Raw genomic sequence first — 15,153 nt, 5'->3', positions numbered from 1 at the left:
TTTTAAATTTCGTTGAAGTCTAGCTTATCAGTTTTTTCTTTAATAGTTAGTCCCTTTGAGTCCTGCCTAAGAAATCTTTGCCTACCCTAAGGTCGAAAAGGTACTTTCCTTGTTTTTTCCTCCAGAAGTTTAAGCTTTTCCATTAGGATTGTAATCCATCTGAAATTAAATTTTGTGTGTGATATTAGGAGGTAGGGATCGAAATTCATTTTTTGCTGTCAATTCCAGCATCATTGAAAATGTTTTTCAATGAATCGCTCTGGTTCCTTTGCTGAGAATCAGTTTACTGTGTGTGTTCCTTTGTGTCTGTATAAATCTACCTTTATGCCAGTATCATGCTATCTTGTTGTTGTAGATTTATGGTACGTCTAGAAATCAGATAGGGTTAGCCTATGACTTTGTTTCAGAATTGTTTTAGCTCTTCTAGGTTTTTTTGCATATCCATATACAAAATTTAGAATCATCTTGTCAATTTCTATAAAATCTTGTTGTATTGAATCCACAGATCATTTTAGAGCGAATTGCTGTCTTAACAATAATTTGTCTTAAGATCTCTGAACATGATGTATCTTTCCATTTGCTTGAGTCTTACTTATCTTCATAATGATTTGTACAGGTCTTTCATGTCTTTTAAAAATATTCTTAAGGATTTTATTATTTTTGATGTGCTATAAAGGTTTTCTTTTTTTTTTTTTTTTTTGCGGTATGTGGGCCTCTCACTGTTGTGGCCTCTCCCGTTGCGGAGCACAGGCTCCGGATGCACAGGCTCAGCGGCCATGGCTCACGGGCCCAGCCGCTCCGCGGCATGTGGGATCTTCCCGGACCGGGGCACGAACCCGCGTCCCCTGCATCGGCAGGCGGACTCTCAACCACTGTGCCACCGGGGAAGCCCTAAAGGTTTTCTTTTTAATTTCAGTTTTGAATTTTAGTTGTTGCTAGTATATAGAGATACACTTGATTTTTGTAATACATTGGCATTATACCTTGAAATATAAATTTATTGGTTCTAATTACATCATGTTTTTAATTCCTTTATTGTATTTAAAATTCTATGACTGTATCCAAACAATCCTTTTGGTTGGGAATTTAGATTTTTTAAAAACTTTTTGATATGCGGTGATGAAAGTGCTAGGATTTTAATCTTCATATGTTTGCCCAATTGTTTTCTTAGGAGCAATTCCTAAAAGTAGAATTGCTGGATTAGATTATGCATTTAACCAGAGCTTTCATACATCTTACATGATGTGTAAGTGTGCCACCTTGGAAGGGTGACATCAGGGTGCATGTCTATCAGTGAAGCTATGAGGGTACCATTTTCTCTACATGTGATGCCATTGTGTTTTCTGTGCATGGTATGATCCAAGCATAATTACAGTGTTTAAGCAAAATTTTATTGTATTGTACAATATCTTGAAGTGTAAAAACTTTAGTTGTCCACAAATGAAGCCCATAAGTTTATGCTATTTGGGATTATAACTGCCTTGCAGGCTGATCAGCCCTGTAATTCTGGTAAAGGTACTAGAACAGCTAAAATTATCTCAGCAAATGCAATTTGAGGCCTGAGAAGTCATCTCTTTTAACCTGAAATACTTATCCCTAAAGATGACAATGCAGGGGTACGATTAGGGGGAGTTGAAGTTGCAGGTCCTGCTGTAAATGTCAGAGAAGTGAGTGAAAATGCAAAATCAGTGCCCTGCCCTCAGCAGACAGGAGGACACCCCAGGCCTGTTTTTACTCCGAAAACTTCAGACAAAACCTCCAACACGTACTCCGTGTCAGCGTTCGCTTCCCTTGAAAAGAAGAAATTTCCAAACATTTGATTATAAATAATTTTCCAAGTGTTTTACATCAATCTCAGCAAGAATGGCAGAACTCTTGTCAGCATTACAAATGAACCCACACCATCCAATTGCTTTATCATGTCAGGAAGTGTAAGCCGTTATTCAGAACCAGGAGGCCCATTTTAAATGGCCTGTCGTGGGCTTCCCTGGTGGCGCAGTGGTTGAGAGTCCGCCTGCCGATGCAGGGGACGCGGGTTCGTGCCCCGGTCCGGGAAGATCCCACGTGCCGCAGAGCGGCTGGGCCCCGTGAGCCATGGCCGCTGAGCCTGCGCGTCCGGAGCCTGTGCTCCGCAACGGGAGAGGCCACAACAGTGAGAGGCCCGCGTACCGCAGAAAAAAAAAAAAAAAAAAAGGCCTGTTGTAAGGTTATTCCATCTTCTGTATATCAGAGGTCACTGTTGTGGTGTAACTAAGGTTCATAATTTCCAAAAGGAGAGTGATTTGTCATCAGGGTCTGTACCCTGATGGTTGCTTGTTTCACCAGTCTTACTGTTGAGTGATTAACGGAATAGCCAGGAGATTTAAAATACTCCGCAGACAACACCCCCTCTTGGAAACGTTGGCTTCACTTCACTCTTAATGTGTGCGATCAGAAGCTGTAAATGCATTCAGAATATATGGGCTCAGGGAGGCTCCGGCGGGGTCTGCGGGAGCTGACTGCTGGAGGATGGCTTAAGCGTTAAGGTGGAGAATTCAGCGGCGTCTCAGGGTTTTATGATCAGGGGTCTGTTCTCATTTGTACAGTCGTTCATCTTTGTCAACTTTCAGACTCCAGAGGTGGACCACCGTTCTCACCCATCCTCTATCTCACCCTGGCCACTGGAGCATTCTAAACCTATGATTGTGTTTTGTCACTTCCATTCTGGGCTGAGACAGTGAAAACAGAAGTGACAGTGAACTTGATGCAGACCGTTAGTGATCAAATCCTCACCCTCTGGATTCCTATGAATTGTTAACCTTGAAATCGAGGGGAGTGGGTTGGGAAGGGCCTCACTGAACACTAAATATTAATAGGCGGGTAGCGGATTAGTCCCCAGGGTTTATAGTCACCTTCTTAAATATCTGATGTCAATTTCGGGGTTTATTCCCCTTTAAGGTATGTCTCGGGTTTGCTGAGAATGTTCAGTTATATCTCTAAGCCCAAGCTAGCAAATTAACTAAGTCTCCTTAGTTTAAAACATGAAATCAGTTTTATGCCAACCAGATTCCACGATCAAACAGGTCAACTAGGAACAAATAAAGAATAAAATAGATGAAAGGCACTAAGTGGCATTGTTATAATTTTTCACGCGATGTTCTCATTAGCTCTTCTGATCCGAAGGTATGTGTTTAGATATCAAGTTAGTTATCTGGTCTTTGTGTTTCCAGGTACGTCTTAAATGTTGTTATGATTCAGTGATCCAGGACTTTTGCTTTTAAATGCCAGTAACTAATGCATGTAGAGTAATGGTGCCTCTCAGGCCATCAAATCCCGAAACTGTGAAAGCTTAAACTTGACCCGGACACACCTTCTTGGATTTTATTTTCATTTTATTTCTATTTTCACTGTTTATTTTATTTTCTCTCTCTCTTCTTTAAAACTCTATTTGTATTTCTATATGGAAACTCTCATATGCAAAACTCAAATGGTCATATTTTCCTTCCTCAGGCTGTTCCTAGGAAAACTCACTTGTTTTTTGTTTTTTTGTGTTTTTTTTTTGCGGTACACGGGCCTCTCACTGTCGTGGCCTCTCCCGTTGCGGAGCACAGGCTCCGGACGCGCAGGCCCAGCGGCCATGGCTCATGGGCCCAGCTGCTTTGCGGCATGCGGGATCTTCCCGGACCGGGGCACGAACCCGTGTCCCCTGCATCGGCAGGCGGATTCTCAACCACTGCGCCACCAGGGAAGCCCTCTCACTTGTTTTTTTCACATGGAAAATTCATGTCATTAGATCCCTGTATGCGTTCACAGCCCCCCAAATGAGATTTTTCAGCTAAAAGTCACTAAGTCTAATCAACAGAAGTTCTTGAATTCTCTTCTCCTTATAATCACGCGTGAAAAAAAAAAAAATGACAGAGCTGCTGGAATAGAAAACGGCAAAAAAGTAGCTTAAACGTGGATCGGGTTTCTATTCTAGAACCAGCGGATGGATGAGTCACTTAGAGGATTTGGGAGCGTGGTGCTCAGTCTGTTGGGACCGCTAGGGTGCCAGACCATGAAATCAACACGTTTCGTTTTGTAGATAAAAATACCGTTCTCCAGGAAATGGTAATATCGGAAAGACACGTAAACGGTTGCATTTGTAAGGGATGAGTTCCAGCCTTGACTTATGCGAATCCCAGATGTGAGAGGAAAAGTAAAGAGAAGAAAAATAAACTTGGGGTTAAAATGAGGCAATGAAATCCACTAAAAAAATTAGGTAGGTACCTGCCTCACCTCCAGACCTCTAGAGGCCAGTACGTTTTAGTTCTTTTTTAAAATCTAAGAATGAACACGGTGCATTTCCCTAAAGTTGGCCAAGGCCCTGGGAGAAGCTGAAATGGAATTACTTAGAGTTGATGCATCCATGAGGTCGGGCCTGAGACCTTGGTTGTTTGATCAGGATTTTTGCACTCCATTTCCTGAAAACGATATTGGTGTATATGAAAAGTGCATGTAAGCGCTCAAGCCCAAATGTTGTCTCTGCATTTAATTTAAAAAATATTTTTTTTTTAAATCCTAGAATAAGACAAAGAATAAGACAAAGTTCTTTGTTTGATCCTATTCTAATATAGGTTTCTAAATTCCCATGACATTTGATCTCCTGCCCAGGAAGAAGAAGGGGAAAGAGGCAAGAGAATATGGGATTAACTCCGTCTCCCTCTAGGGTCTGGTAGGTTGCGGGGGGATCTCAAAATCATTTAGTGAACTGGGCAGCAGCACTTTAAAAAATTGAAATGAAATAGAATAGAAAATATCGGAGCGCCTGTGTGCGATAAATCTAAATGATTCTTTGAAACTGTACCGTGTCTGTGTGTCTAAACACGTGTTTCACGTGTACAGGGTTGCAGTCTAGTGTGTACACCTTACTGTAAGTCATAGTCAGCACGTTGTGAAGATCAGTGTTGTAAATTATGGATTATCGTCTCCCGAGCTTGGCTTTCCTAGGGATCCTGGGGTACGTAGAGGGCCACCTGTCTCCAGCTTTACCTCACCAGAAGGCCAGCGGGTCTTGCGAACCTGCCGTTCTGAGTAGCTAACACGTGTCAAATCGAAGTCAAGCAACAAAGTAGGTTTCCAACGTCTGCACTTGTCACAAAGCAAAAAGAAAGAATTAGATGTAGCCTTTTTACCGAGACATCACATCGGTTCTTAAAATAGGGCTTTCTTTGGGTGCCGTCTCTGGATGCCGTCTTTGTGTTTGTTTTCTATTTGTATTTACTTTTTTTCAACGTGGTAATACAGGTTCTTTGATTTCCCCCTCTTTTGGTACTTCCATGGTTCTCCTTCTGCCTTCCTTTTTTCACTCCTTTTGTATAGTTGAATGGATAGTCCATGTATTTACATGATGATGATTATGTAAGGGATGCTGTGTCCCTCTCACTGTATCACACCTGGAGACACATAACATCACCTTCTCCCATTACTGGTGATTTTTAAAAAACTATATCAACTCTGTGTGTGTGTGTGTGTGTGTGTGTGTAAATAAAGCCATGTGCGCTGGGTTAAGGTTTCTTCCCTTAGTTAAGTGGGTGTCTTTCTCAGTTTCCCCATGTCCAGGTGTTATATTTCCTTTGTAATCAGTAAGTTATTTTTGAGAAGGCACTTGTAATTTCTGTCCTCATCAGACTTCCCCTCACCAGTTTTAACTTTCATTGATGGTTCTTGCCTAACTGTGTAGGTTTGGGCTGTTTTTCACACCTGACCTTCCTTTCCTTAATGGTATTCTTCAATTTGTATCATTTTAAAAAATTTATTTATTTATTATTATTTTTATTTTATTTCTTTATGGCCGCACCACTCAGCACACAGGATCCTAGTTCCCTGACCAGGGGTTGAACCTGTGCCCCCTGCAGTGGAAGCGTGGAGTCCTAACCCCTGGACTGCCAGGGAAGTCCCCTACATCATTTACTAAAGAGAAGAGTTTGTCTCCTGACCCCAGATTCAAATGCCTGACCTCAGATTCTTCTGATCTCAAATTCAAATTCTGGACATAGCCTCTAGCTTAAACTTTTGGTCAAAAAAGTATTCACGAAGGTCTGTATTTCTAAGGTTAGTTTCAATACTGAAAATACAGGGAAAATATATAACAAAAAAACCTCAACATATCTCAGTGAATTGTCAACAGTCAATTCAGAGACTGTAATAATGGTTTAAGGTTTTTCTAAGAGGACATCTGAATCTTAACATTTCAGTAAAAACTTTCTCCAGTGCTGGTTATGTATTATTATTATTATTAGCTTTTGTGATTGTGTCAGAGTGCTGTCAATATATCTTATTACATTCGTTCTATTTATATTACAACTCAAGACTTAAAACACAGAGAGAATGAAATTATTTGCATTAAGAATGGGATGGGGCTTTCCTGGTGGCGCAGTGGTTGAGAGTCCGCCTGCCGATGCAGGGGACACGGGTTCGTGCCCCGGTCTGGGAAGATCCCACATGCCGCGGAGTGGCTGGGCCCGTGAGTGATGGCCGCTGAGCCTGCACGTCCGGAGCCTGTGCTCCGCAACGGGAGAGGCCACAACAGTGAGAGGCCCGCGTACCGCAAAAAAAAAAAAAAAAAAAAAGAATGGGATGAATGAAATGAATGAATGAAAACCTTCTCCTTGCGTGATTTTATGTCCAATTACATATGTTTGGAAATGGTGAAGCTTTAGGCTAGCTTGGATTAATATTAATAATTTCTTTTTCTTTACTGAAATTTTATAAAGAAGGCAGGGTGGCTTCTTTTCTTTTCTTTTTGTGGGGATCCATGCCATGTGGCTTGTGGGATCACAGTTCCCTACCAGGGACTGAACCCAGGCCATGGCAGTGAGAGTGCCGAATCTTAACCACTAGACCACCGGGGAACGTTCCCAGTATTTCTGTTGATGCATGAGCTGCCGAACAAACCTCCTCAACAAATGGTGACTTTAAACAACCGCCATGGATTTCCTCATGATTTTGCGGATTGGCGGTTTGGACTTGGGTCATCCCTGCTTCCACTGTGTGTGTGGGCTCACTTGTAAGTTGGGCTGAGGCCTGACGGGTCCTGCATGGGTGGTTGGGTCTCTCCTAAGGAGGCAGCCAGGCCTGACTGTAAGGCAGCAGCATCCCAGTGGGTGGGGATGCTGCACACCAGGCTTCCCACGGCCAAGACTTAGAAGTCACTCCCGCTCTGTTATTGATACCAGTCACCAGGTCAGCCCAGCGTCTAGGGGTGGGGAAATGGGTTCCACCTCTTGCTGGGAGGGACCACAAAGAGTGTGGTCACCTGCAACTCGCCTTACACGACAACTTTCAATGTAGCAAACCTAAACCTCTTATTTCACATATCTGTGGGCACGTATACATTACGCGTGTCCCTATATATAGACATATACGAACTCAAGAGGACATTCCTATATAAACCGTCTTTCTAGTTTCATAAAGACAAGATTCTTCCTGACTGGAATTGCATGGAAATATTTTCTAGGACCTGTGGCTGACATTTCGGTAATAACTGAGTCAGTTCTTATCGCCTCTGCACTGCAGCAAAAGTATCCTTACTTTATTAGGCCAAGTTCAGCTCAGGTTGATTCACCAGGAGGAACGGTTAGTTCATGCAGTGAAATGAAGATAAAATTTAGGTGTGGGTGCAGCTGCCTGAGAGGTCAGAGCCCAGCAGCCTCTAAGCTGTGTCTGCGGGGACATTGTCACCGGGTCATCGATTCAAGTCCTCTTCGTTGAAAATACCCTGAACTCTTCTGTTGCAGAGATTAACCAAAGTGCTGACAATCTACACGTGTTTCTCCTGATCTGTGGCCTCCGACAAGTGAAAGACCCTCTCTATTTGGTGGATGCATTCTCGGGTATGTGTTCTCAGATGACCCTTTGCCTGCGGAATTCCACTGGGCTCCCTGTCTTCACATGTCTCTCCTTAGGACTTTGAGTTTTCTCATTTTTTTTTCCCATCAGCAGAACTGTTTCTAGATTGTTACTTTGGAAACAACCAGAAAAATAACCTCGCTGTGTAGTCATTTCAGTTGTTTCCTACTTTCCTTGCCCTCAGCTTCTGAGGAAATCATAAAACATAGCCAATAATGATGAGTCTAAAATAATTTTATCTGGCAATATTTTACACATGCCAATTTGTATGATACATTTGGAGTTTTGTTGCATTGCTTAAGTTAACCTATAGACTCTAAAGTATATTCTAAAATCCATATTGAATTGTGATGGCGTATCCATCCTAATTACCTAATAAATTAGATCTCTGAATAATGTGCAACGTGCTAGAAAAAAATATTTTCCTTAAAACCATAAAATGTCACATACTTACATATAAAATAATTATAAGTTGACTAATATGAATGAAAGCAAAATGATACGAAATAATTTATATTGTAGCGTAATTAATATTAAACTGATTTATGTTTTCAGCTGTGACTTAAAACCATTTTAAAAGTCTTTTTTTTTCTTTTTTTCTCCCCAAGAATGGCATCAAGAGGAGCCCAGCGTTTATATGGTTATCGTTGGCCCTGAAGTAAGTTGATCTGCCGTAAGCATTGATCTTGTCTCTGTTTTCCTCTTTATTCTTCTTATGTATTTTCTAAAATTAGTTTCTGTTACTTTTCTAACCCAAAGTTTCTTGCTTTCTTAAGTAAATAAAGCCTGTTTGCCTTTTTAACAATGAACAGCAGACCAAGGTTAAAGATTATGAGGCTTTCTAAGTCTTCACAATTAACTTATTGCTACAAAGGGTAAGAAATTCTTACAGGAATACGGAGGAGTCATATGAAGAAAGTCCATGTAAGTCGGTGTATAAGGCAAACGTTCCATGTGGTCCAGATCGTCTCTGAAACTTCCTGGAAGTGCTCACCTGACAAACACAGAGCTGTTCCTTCACCCAAGCACCGGATTAAGCCGTTGACTTGCATTCAGGAGCCGAGTGGGGTGGAAAAGCACAAGAAATACAGTCTGCACTGGGGCATGTCCTTGCCTGTCAGTGGCTGTTGTCCAGGGAACAGAGACCAGTGGCAGGGCTTGGAGGTGCTGCCTCTCTCTCCCCGGGACTCGGGATATCCCCTCTCCCCTCCAGCAGATCCGGAGCAAGCATGTGCTCTGTTCCAGAGTCGATTCTGAGCGCTCAGGACGCAGAGAATCTGGGTGGTGACACACTGGTCATCTCGTAAAAGTGAACGCTGATTTGCTGCAAGCAGTTTGGAAAATAAAGTACGCCTCCCGCCAGGTGGGCTGTAACACTGCAGTAGCAAGGCCTTTTCTTCTCTTCGTGGGGCTTCTGTGCCAGGGCTGCACAGTGCGTCCCCTGCGCCCTAGGACGACTCACGCTTCCTTTCCCTTTTGCCCAGCCGGATGGCCGAGTCTCTGCGCGTTAAATGCCTGCATGACCTCCCTGTTCTGTTCTGTAATTCCTCCTCTCGTGGTTTCCTAGTTCCCTAGGGACCCACCGAGCATGCAGGGGGTGGCAAGCTTTTCTTTAGAATACTAGAGACCTTTGGAAATACTACATTTACCTCGAAAAAGGCTCCCTAGCCTAAAAACATATCAGGGGCTAGAATCTGTGTAGCCACATTGGTTGTCACGTGGAAGATGAATCACCCCATCATCCATGTTCTTTGTTGGTATAACAGACACTCACACACACAGGCACGCACATACCCAGGCCTGCACGCACATACCCACATCCATCACACACTCAGGGCCAGCCTTTTGAGGGTTAACAAGATAATCCCTAGTGCACTAATGAATGCATGTTGAATAATGAATGTTAGGTCCCATAGTGGCAAAGTTGTTACTATTATTATTATTTTAACTCTCTTTCCATCCTGCTGTTCGAAGAGCATGATTGACTGAGAAAGTTTCTGTTTGATGCTAAATTCCTTGCTAACCAAGAGAGAAGGCCTGAGGTTAGAGCCATGGCAACAACAGTTATCCTGAAAGAATTTAGTAATGTGGCTTTCTTTTCCATTGTTTTTACTTTTATGGTTTTGTTCTGCTTATGGTGTGTGACAATGGCTTTCCAACGCTTGAAAATTTCCTTTAAAAATGAACTGATGTCACAAAGAGTAGTAAATAAGCAATAGTACAGCTGGGGCACAGATGTGACAAACTGTGACAGTACGCAAATAGCCAAAGTCTGGGAAACAGTTTTTATTGAGAATCGATCAGTGTGCCCAGTGGAAGAAATACCAAAAGGGCAACGCTTGGTGGAGAAAAACGTTCGCAAACATCGGGCTAATGTTGTCTGATTTCTGTGTTTGACTTTTTCTGTCGTGTTTCCTTTTAAGGAAACCTAGAGGGAGGTGGCAAACTTCAAAGCACTAGTTTAGCACTAAATATGTACCAGAAACCCTTTTCCAGCGACATAGAGACCAAGGCAGCATTTGAGCTGATACGGAGGTCAGAGAAGGGGGAGTGACGAGGACACGTGGTGCTTTCCTGCGTTTATTAAGCGTCTTCATCTTCAGCTCAGTTGCCTACAGGTGAAGGATGCCATTTGTTTCATACAGGCTTCCTAAGTCATAGTCCTTTAGAAGAAACACTGTTGTATCGTTTTTTACATTAAACAATTAGGAAGGCTTTTTCCCTTCTCAGGACAAAGGTATTTATTCTGCCACTTGTTTTGGGAACATACAACTTTCCCTCTAACTTTAGTTTGCCTAATTTTAAAAGAGCAGTGAGTGTAAAAAATGTGTCTCTTTCCTCCTAATTTCACTGTAGGGAAACTTGTCCCTCAGGCTCCAGGTTGGGAGGCGGTAGGGGAGGGTGGAGACTGTGGCCAACTGTGGAATGAATGGTGGGCGGGGCACGATTCAGCCACAGCACGGTTTGCATTCCAAGATGCAGGCTCCCTTGTCAGCCTTGCAAGAGAAGCCACGATCCAGAGGCCTTTTTCTTCCTCTGTTTTGAAAAAATGCCCGTGTGTGTGAAATGTCTTATTTTTAACTACTGGGAACTAATTAGACAAATGTACTTATGCTTGTTCATGCGTACACACACACACACACACACACACACACACACACACACACACACTCACACTGTCTCTCTCTCTCCCTCTCTCTCTCTCTCTCTGTTTGCCTTGTTGGCCCTACAAAATGGATCTCTGTATTTTCTCTTTTGTAACTTCCAGAGGGAGGCAATCCTAAGTGGTTTTGAGCAAAGGCTGTCACGACTTTGCCTATTAAGGATCAGGGAGCAGAGGGTGCCGTGAGCTGGGCGGGGCAAAGCAGATTTGCAGGGACCGTGGAAAGACGTGTCTTGGGAAGCTTAAGTGCTTCCGCAATTCCAGGGGCCCCTCCTCTCTTTTTCCAAACTAGTCTAATAAATCTCTGATACACCCGAGGACAGGATGCTTACTGGGCAAATGCGGGCCTGGGACTAGTCTTGTAGAATGGCCCCCCCAAGGCCCCCGTGCGCCCGTTCTGAGGCTGCATCTTCAGCCACCGAGCTGGTTTGCTTGGGTGGAGGGAACACAGAGCAACAGGGAATGAGTGAGAGGAAGAGGAGCCATGACAGGGAGCTGTTGAGTGAAGGGTGGTGAAGAGTTATGATCTAAGAGCTGCTAGCCCTTAAGTTCATTGCCATGAATTAGTAACAGTTCACAAGCACTTCTTCCACAAGGCACTCCACTCTCTATAATTAAAAGCCCTCAAGGAAACGGGGAAAGGCGTCCTTGGGTTGCAAATTTGCTGCTTAGCAAAACCAGCCGTAAGCACCTGGCACTGTGCAGGCAGGCACACTCAGCCCAGAGCTTTACTGAGATTTGCCCAGTAAAGCGCGCGCACACACACACACACACACACACACACACACCAGAAACAAGCTTTATTAAACAATACTCTTATTCATGTATTTCACACACTGTTATTTTAAAAAAACCTGTTCTGTGTCTCTGCTTTGCTATTCCATGTCATTAAAAGAAAGGTTATTTTTATTCCAAAATTGATTTCATGATGTGCTCCCTGATCTGAAGTTTGGACAACACTGACTTGGGCCATGCTTGATGGTGTGTGTGTGTGTGTGTTTCTCTCCATCCACTACACATATTCCCTCTTGAAAGCCAGTGCATTGGCTGCTTCCTCAGTGAAAGATTCCCTCCCCAAATCTTGGGCTGGCTCAGATGTGCTTCTCCTGACCCAAGCTCTTCCCCACTATCATTATAAGATTTCCAAGCATCTATCAGTTTTCAGCGTCAAGAATTCAATTTAACATCACTTTTTCTATTTTTTTTTAATGAAAGCTTCTTTATTTTTATTGCTGTGTTGGGTCTTCGTTTCTGTGCGAGGGCTTTCTCTAGTTGCGGCGAGCGGGGGCCACCCTTCATCGCGGTGCGCGGGCCTCTCGTTGCGGGGCACAGGCTCCAGACGCGCAGGCTCAGTAGTTGTTTGTGGCTCACAGGCTCCGGATGCGCAGGCTCAGTAGTTGTGGCGCACGGGCCTAGTTGCCCCGCGGCATGTGGGATCTTCCCAGACCAGGGCTCGAACCCGTGTCGCCTGCGTTGGCAGGTGGACTCTCAACCACTGCGCCACCAGGGAAGTCCCCAACATCGCTTTTCAATTCAGATGTAGGAGGAGACTAAAAGGATTTTACATTTGACATTGAATATTTGCTACAATGTTATGGGTTAATATGCTGATCTTTTGGAAATAGATTTGAGAAGTGGGTCAGAGGTCAAATCTCATGACACATTAAGATTCATCTTGTAACCATTATCTCTTAGAGCAGATCAAACACCCTGAGTGTTACAATTATTTTTGACATCTACTGTGAGTACACTCTTCTTCCATTCATCTTTTTCTTTGTTAACTGCTAAGCTCAGTGATTGAATAAACTCTTCAAGTCTAAATTACACACTTTTGGAGGACTGTAGCCTTTCCAGGTCATGTGCAGGGTCTCTTAGTACAAAATTGCATTGCCTCTGTTAGTTAATTGTTATTAACTAACCTATTATTAGGGCCTGTCATTAGGGAATAATTGCAGTGCAAGCAGCAGTGATTCCCTCTCTCTCTGTCCACGTCTCTGTGTGGAGCCTGGTCAGATCTGAGACCCCAGTGAAGACCTGGCTACGCAGCTCAGCCAGTGCCCCCTTGGATGCCGCATCAGTCCAGCTTCAGCCCGAGGGAATTTATTAGGAGGTGACAAGGGCTACTAAGAGAATTGCTGCGGAGGCTGAAGACCAGGTTTGGCTGCATCCGTTGCTTAGTCTCTGGATCTTTCCCTTCAAGGTCCACGGTCCAGTGTGGGTTACATCCGCCATTCTGTAAGGTGAGGAACGAGCACCCGATTCCACTTCCACCAGACCACATGTGGTGGGAGGAGGTGAGGAAGACACCCAGACGAAGCGGAAGAGGTGAAATGGATGCCAAATAGTCAAAGCAAAAAATGGATGAGCATGGCATATGCGGATTACTTGTTTGTTTTTATGAGTGCTCAAACAAGAACTGAATACTTTCATAGGTCAGAGCTCTTTTTCAAGACATACTAACAGAGTCAGTGCAGGCTAGAGGTGTGTCGGCCAGGACAGGGGAGCCCAGGGCCTGGACTGCATACCACATTCACATTGGTTCCTGCCATGTGCAATGGCCGGGCTCAGAAGGCATTTATCACACTCCTCTGGAATAGTATTGCTTTGCTTTTTGAGTGGCATCACCTTTCTGCCAACGATTTATAAAACAGGAGAGTAAATGTTCTTGTGTGTGCTTTATATTTTAGATATGATACATATGTTTCCTTCTGTGGTCATTCTTAGCAAGAACATTTCAAAAAGCGGGATCTGAGTCCCCTGTGAAATCTATCTAATCCTTCATTACTGTTTACTGCTGGCAAGTTAGTTAACACCTTTGGACCAAGATTGCATCATCTGTGTCAGGCAAAGTGTAGTCTTGCATGGCTGTGTAGTAGAGCGGTTGTGTGCTAGCTGGGTGCACTTCACTGCTCTGGGCCTCAGTTTTCCCCATCTGTAAAGTGGGTGTGACTAAGAAAACGTAACCTGCCTCATCGTTTCTTGAGAGGCCAAAATGAGTGCATACTTGGCCCAGCGCCTGGTTCGTAGGCAGCATTGTACGGGCATTAAATGAAAGAACTTTCTGTGCTGATGTTTCCTTTCTGTGTTGACATGCTAGAATTCTGTTTTAGCTGCAGAATGGTTTAAGGCATTGGTTTTCTATTAAAGCTTCTTTGATCTCTTGGTACAACCATCTCGGCAAAGCTTGTGGTTTCTGCTCGCAGTGGGGGGGCCCGGAGTGGGTGCATTTTCTGATACTCTTTGATAAGCATTGTGGTAGGAACATTCGGCTCGAGCACGACAGCTTAATGACTTTCCACCATAACTTCGTATATCAAAGATGACTTTCCTTAAGCCTGGGAGTTGAGACAATATACTTTGCTAGAAAGTAAATAAGCTTAGAAGGAGGAAATGAGAATTTTCTCTGCTGCTTGCAGTGCTTTCACTTTTTAAAATTTCATAACGTGTGCTTTCATTAAATAAAAATATCTACCCTTCTTTTTTCTTTGCCTTGTGTTTTGTTCCCCTTGGCTTCACTAAGAGATTTGAAAATGAACTGATGTGGAAGACAAACCCAGAAAAGTTTAATGCAGTTTGTACTTTCAACTTGAAACTTGATGTTATACCTTCAAAATTGTAGTTAAAGGGTTAGGTATTTCAGCTATCTTGTAAAAAAATTTTTTTCCCTTCATGAATTCTTTTCCCCTAAATAGTTAATCATGAGAACAGAAAAGTGTTAAAAAAAATTAAAAACAGTGGGGCTTTCCTGGTGACGCAGTGCTTAATAATCTGCCTGCCAATGCAGGGGACACGGGTTCAAGCCCTGGTCCAGGAAGATCCCACATGCCGCGGAGCAGCTAAGCCCGTGAAACACAACTACCAAGCCTGCAAGCCACAACTACTGAAGCCCATGTGCCTAGAGCCCGTGCTCTGCAACAAGAGAAGCCACCGCAATGAGAAGCCCGCGCACCGCAATGAAGAGCAGCCCCCGCTCGCCACAACTAGAGAAAGCCTGTGCACAGCAACGGAGACCCAATGCAGCCAAAAATAAATAAAATAAATTTATTTAAAAAAATTAAAAACAAGAAGAATTTCTAACTAAAATTTATCATAAGTAAAACGTGCATGTCAGAATTAACATG

At 43.3% G+C, this 15,153-nt stretch overlaps 1 protein-coding gene across 4 annotated transcripts in view; it reads left to right on the top strand.

Annotated features, from left to right (window-relative positions):
* The window catches only part of GLT1D1 (glycosyltransferase 1 domain containing 1), a 155,452-nt gene that overhangs the window by 56,414 nt on the left and 83,885 nt on the right, over nucleotides 1-15,153 (top strand). For all 4 annotated transcript variants that reach the window (XR_003004995.1, XM_024758483.1, XM_024758485.1 and 1 more), the window contains 2 exons: nucleotides 7,758-7,853; nucleotides 8,478-8,527. Coding sequence is in view for 3 of the 4 variants with exons in the window: in XM_024758483.1 (XP_024614251.1) it covers nucleotides 7,758-7,853; nucleotides 8,478-8,527 (146 nt within the window). In the remaining variant the exon portion in view is untranslated. The remainder of the gene's footprint in view (nucleotides 1-7,757; nucleotides 7,854-8,477; nucleotides 8,528-15,153) is intronic.

Source organism: Neophocaena asiaeorientalis, unplaced genomic scaffold (genome assembly GCF_003031525.2).
Source record: "Neophocaena asiaeorientalis asiaeorientalis breed wild unplaced genomic scaffold, Neophocaena_asiaeorientalis_V1.1 scaffold77, whole genome shotgun sequence".
Taxonomy (NCBI): Eukaryota; Metazoa; Chordata; class Mammalia; order Artiodactyla; family Phocoenidae; genus Neophocaena; species Neophocaena asiaeorientalis.
Note: the sequence above shows the minus strand (reverse complement) of the source record. Positions and strands in the feature narration are given on the sequence as shown.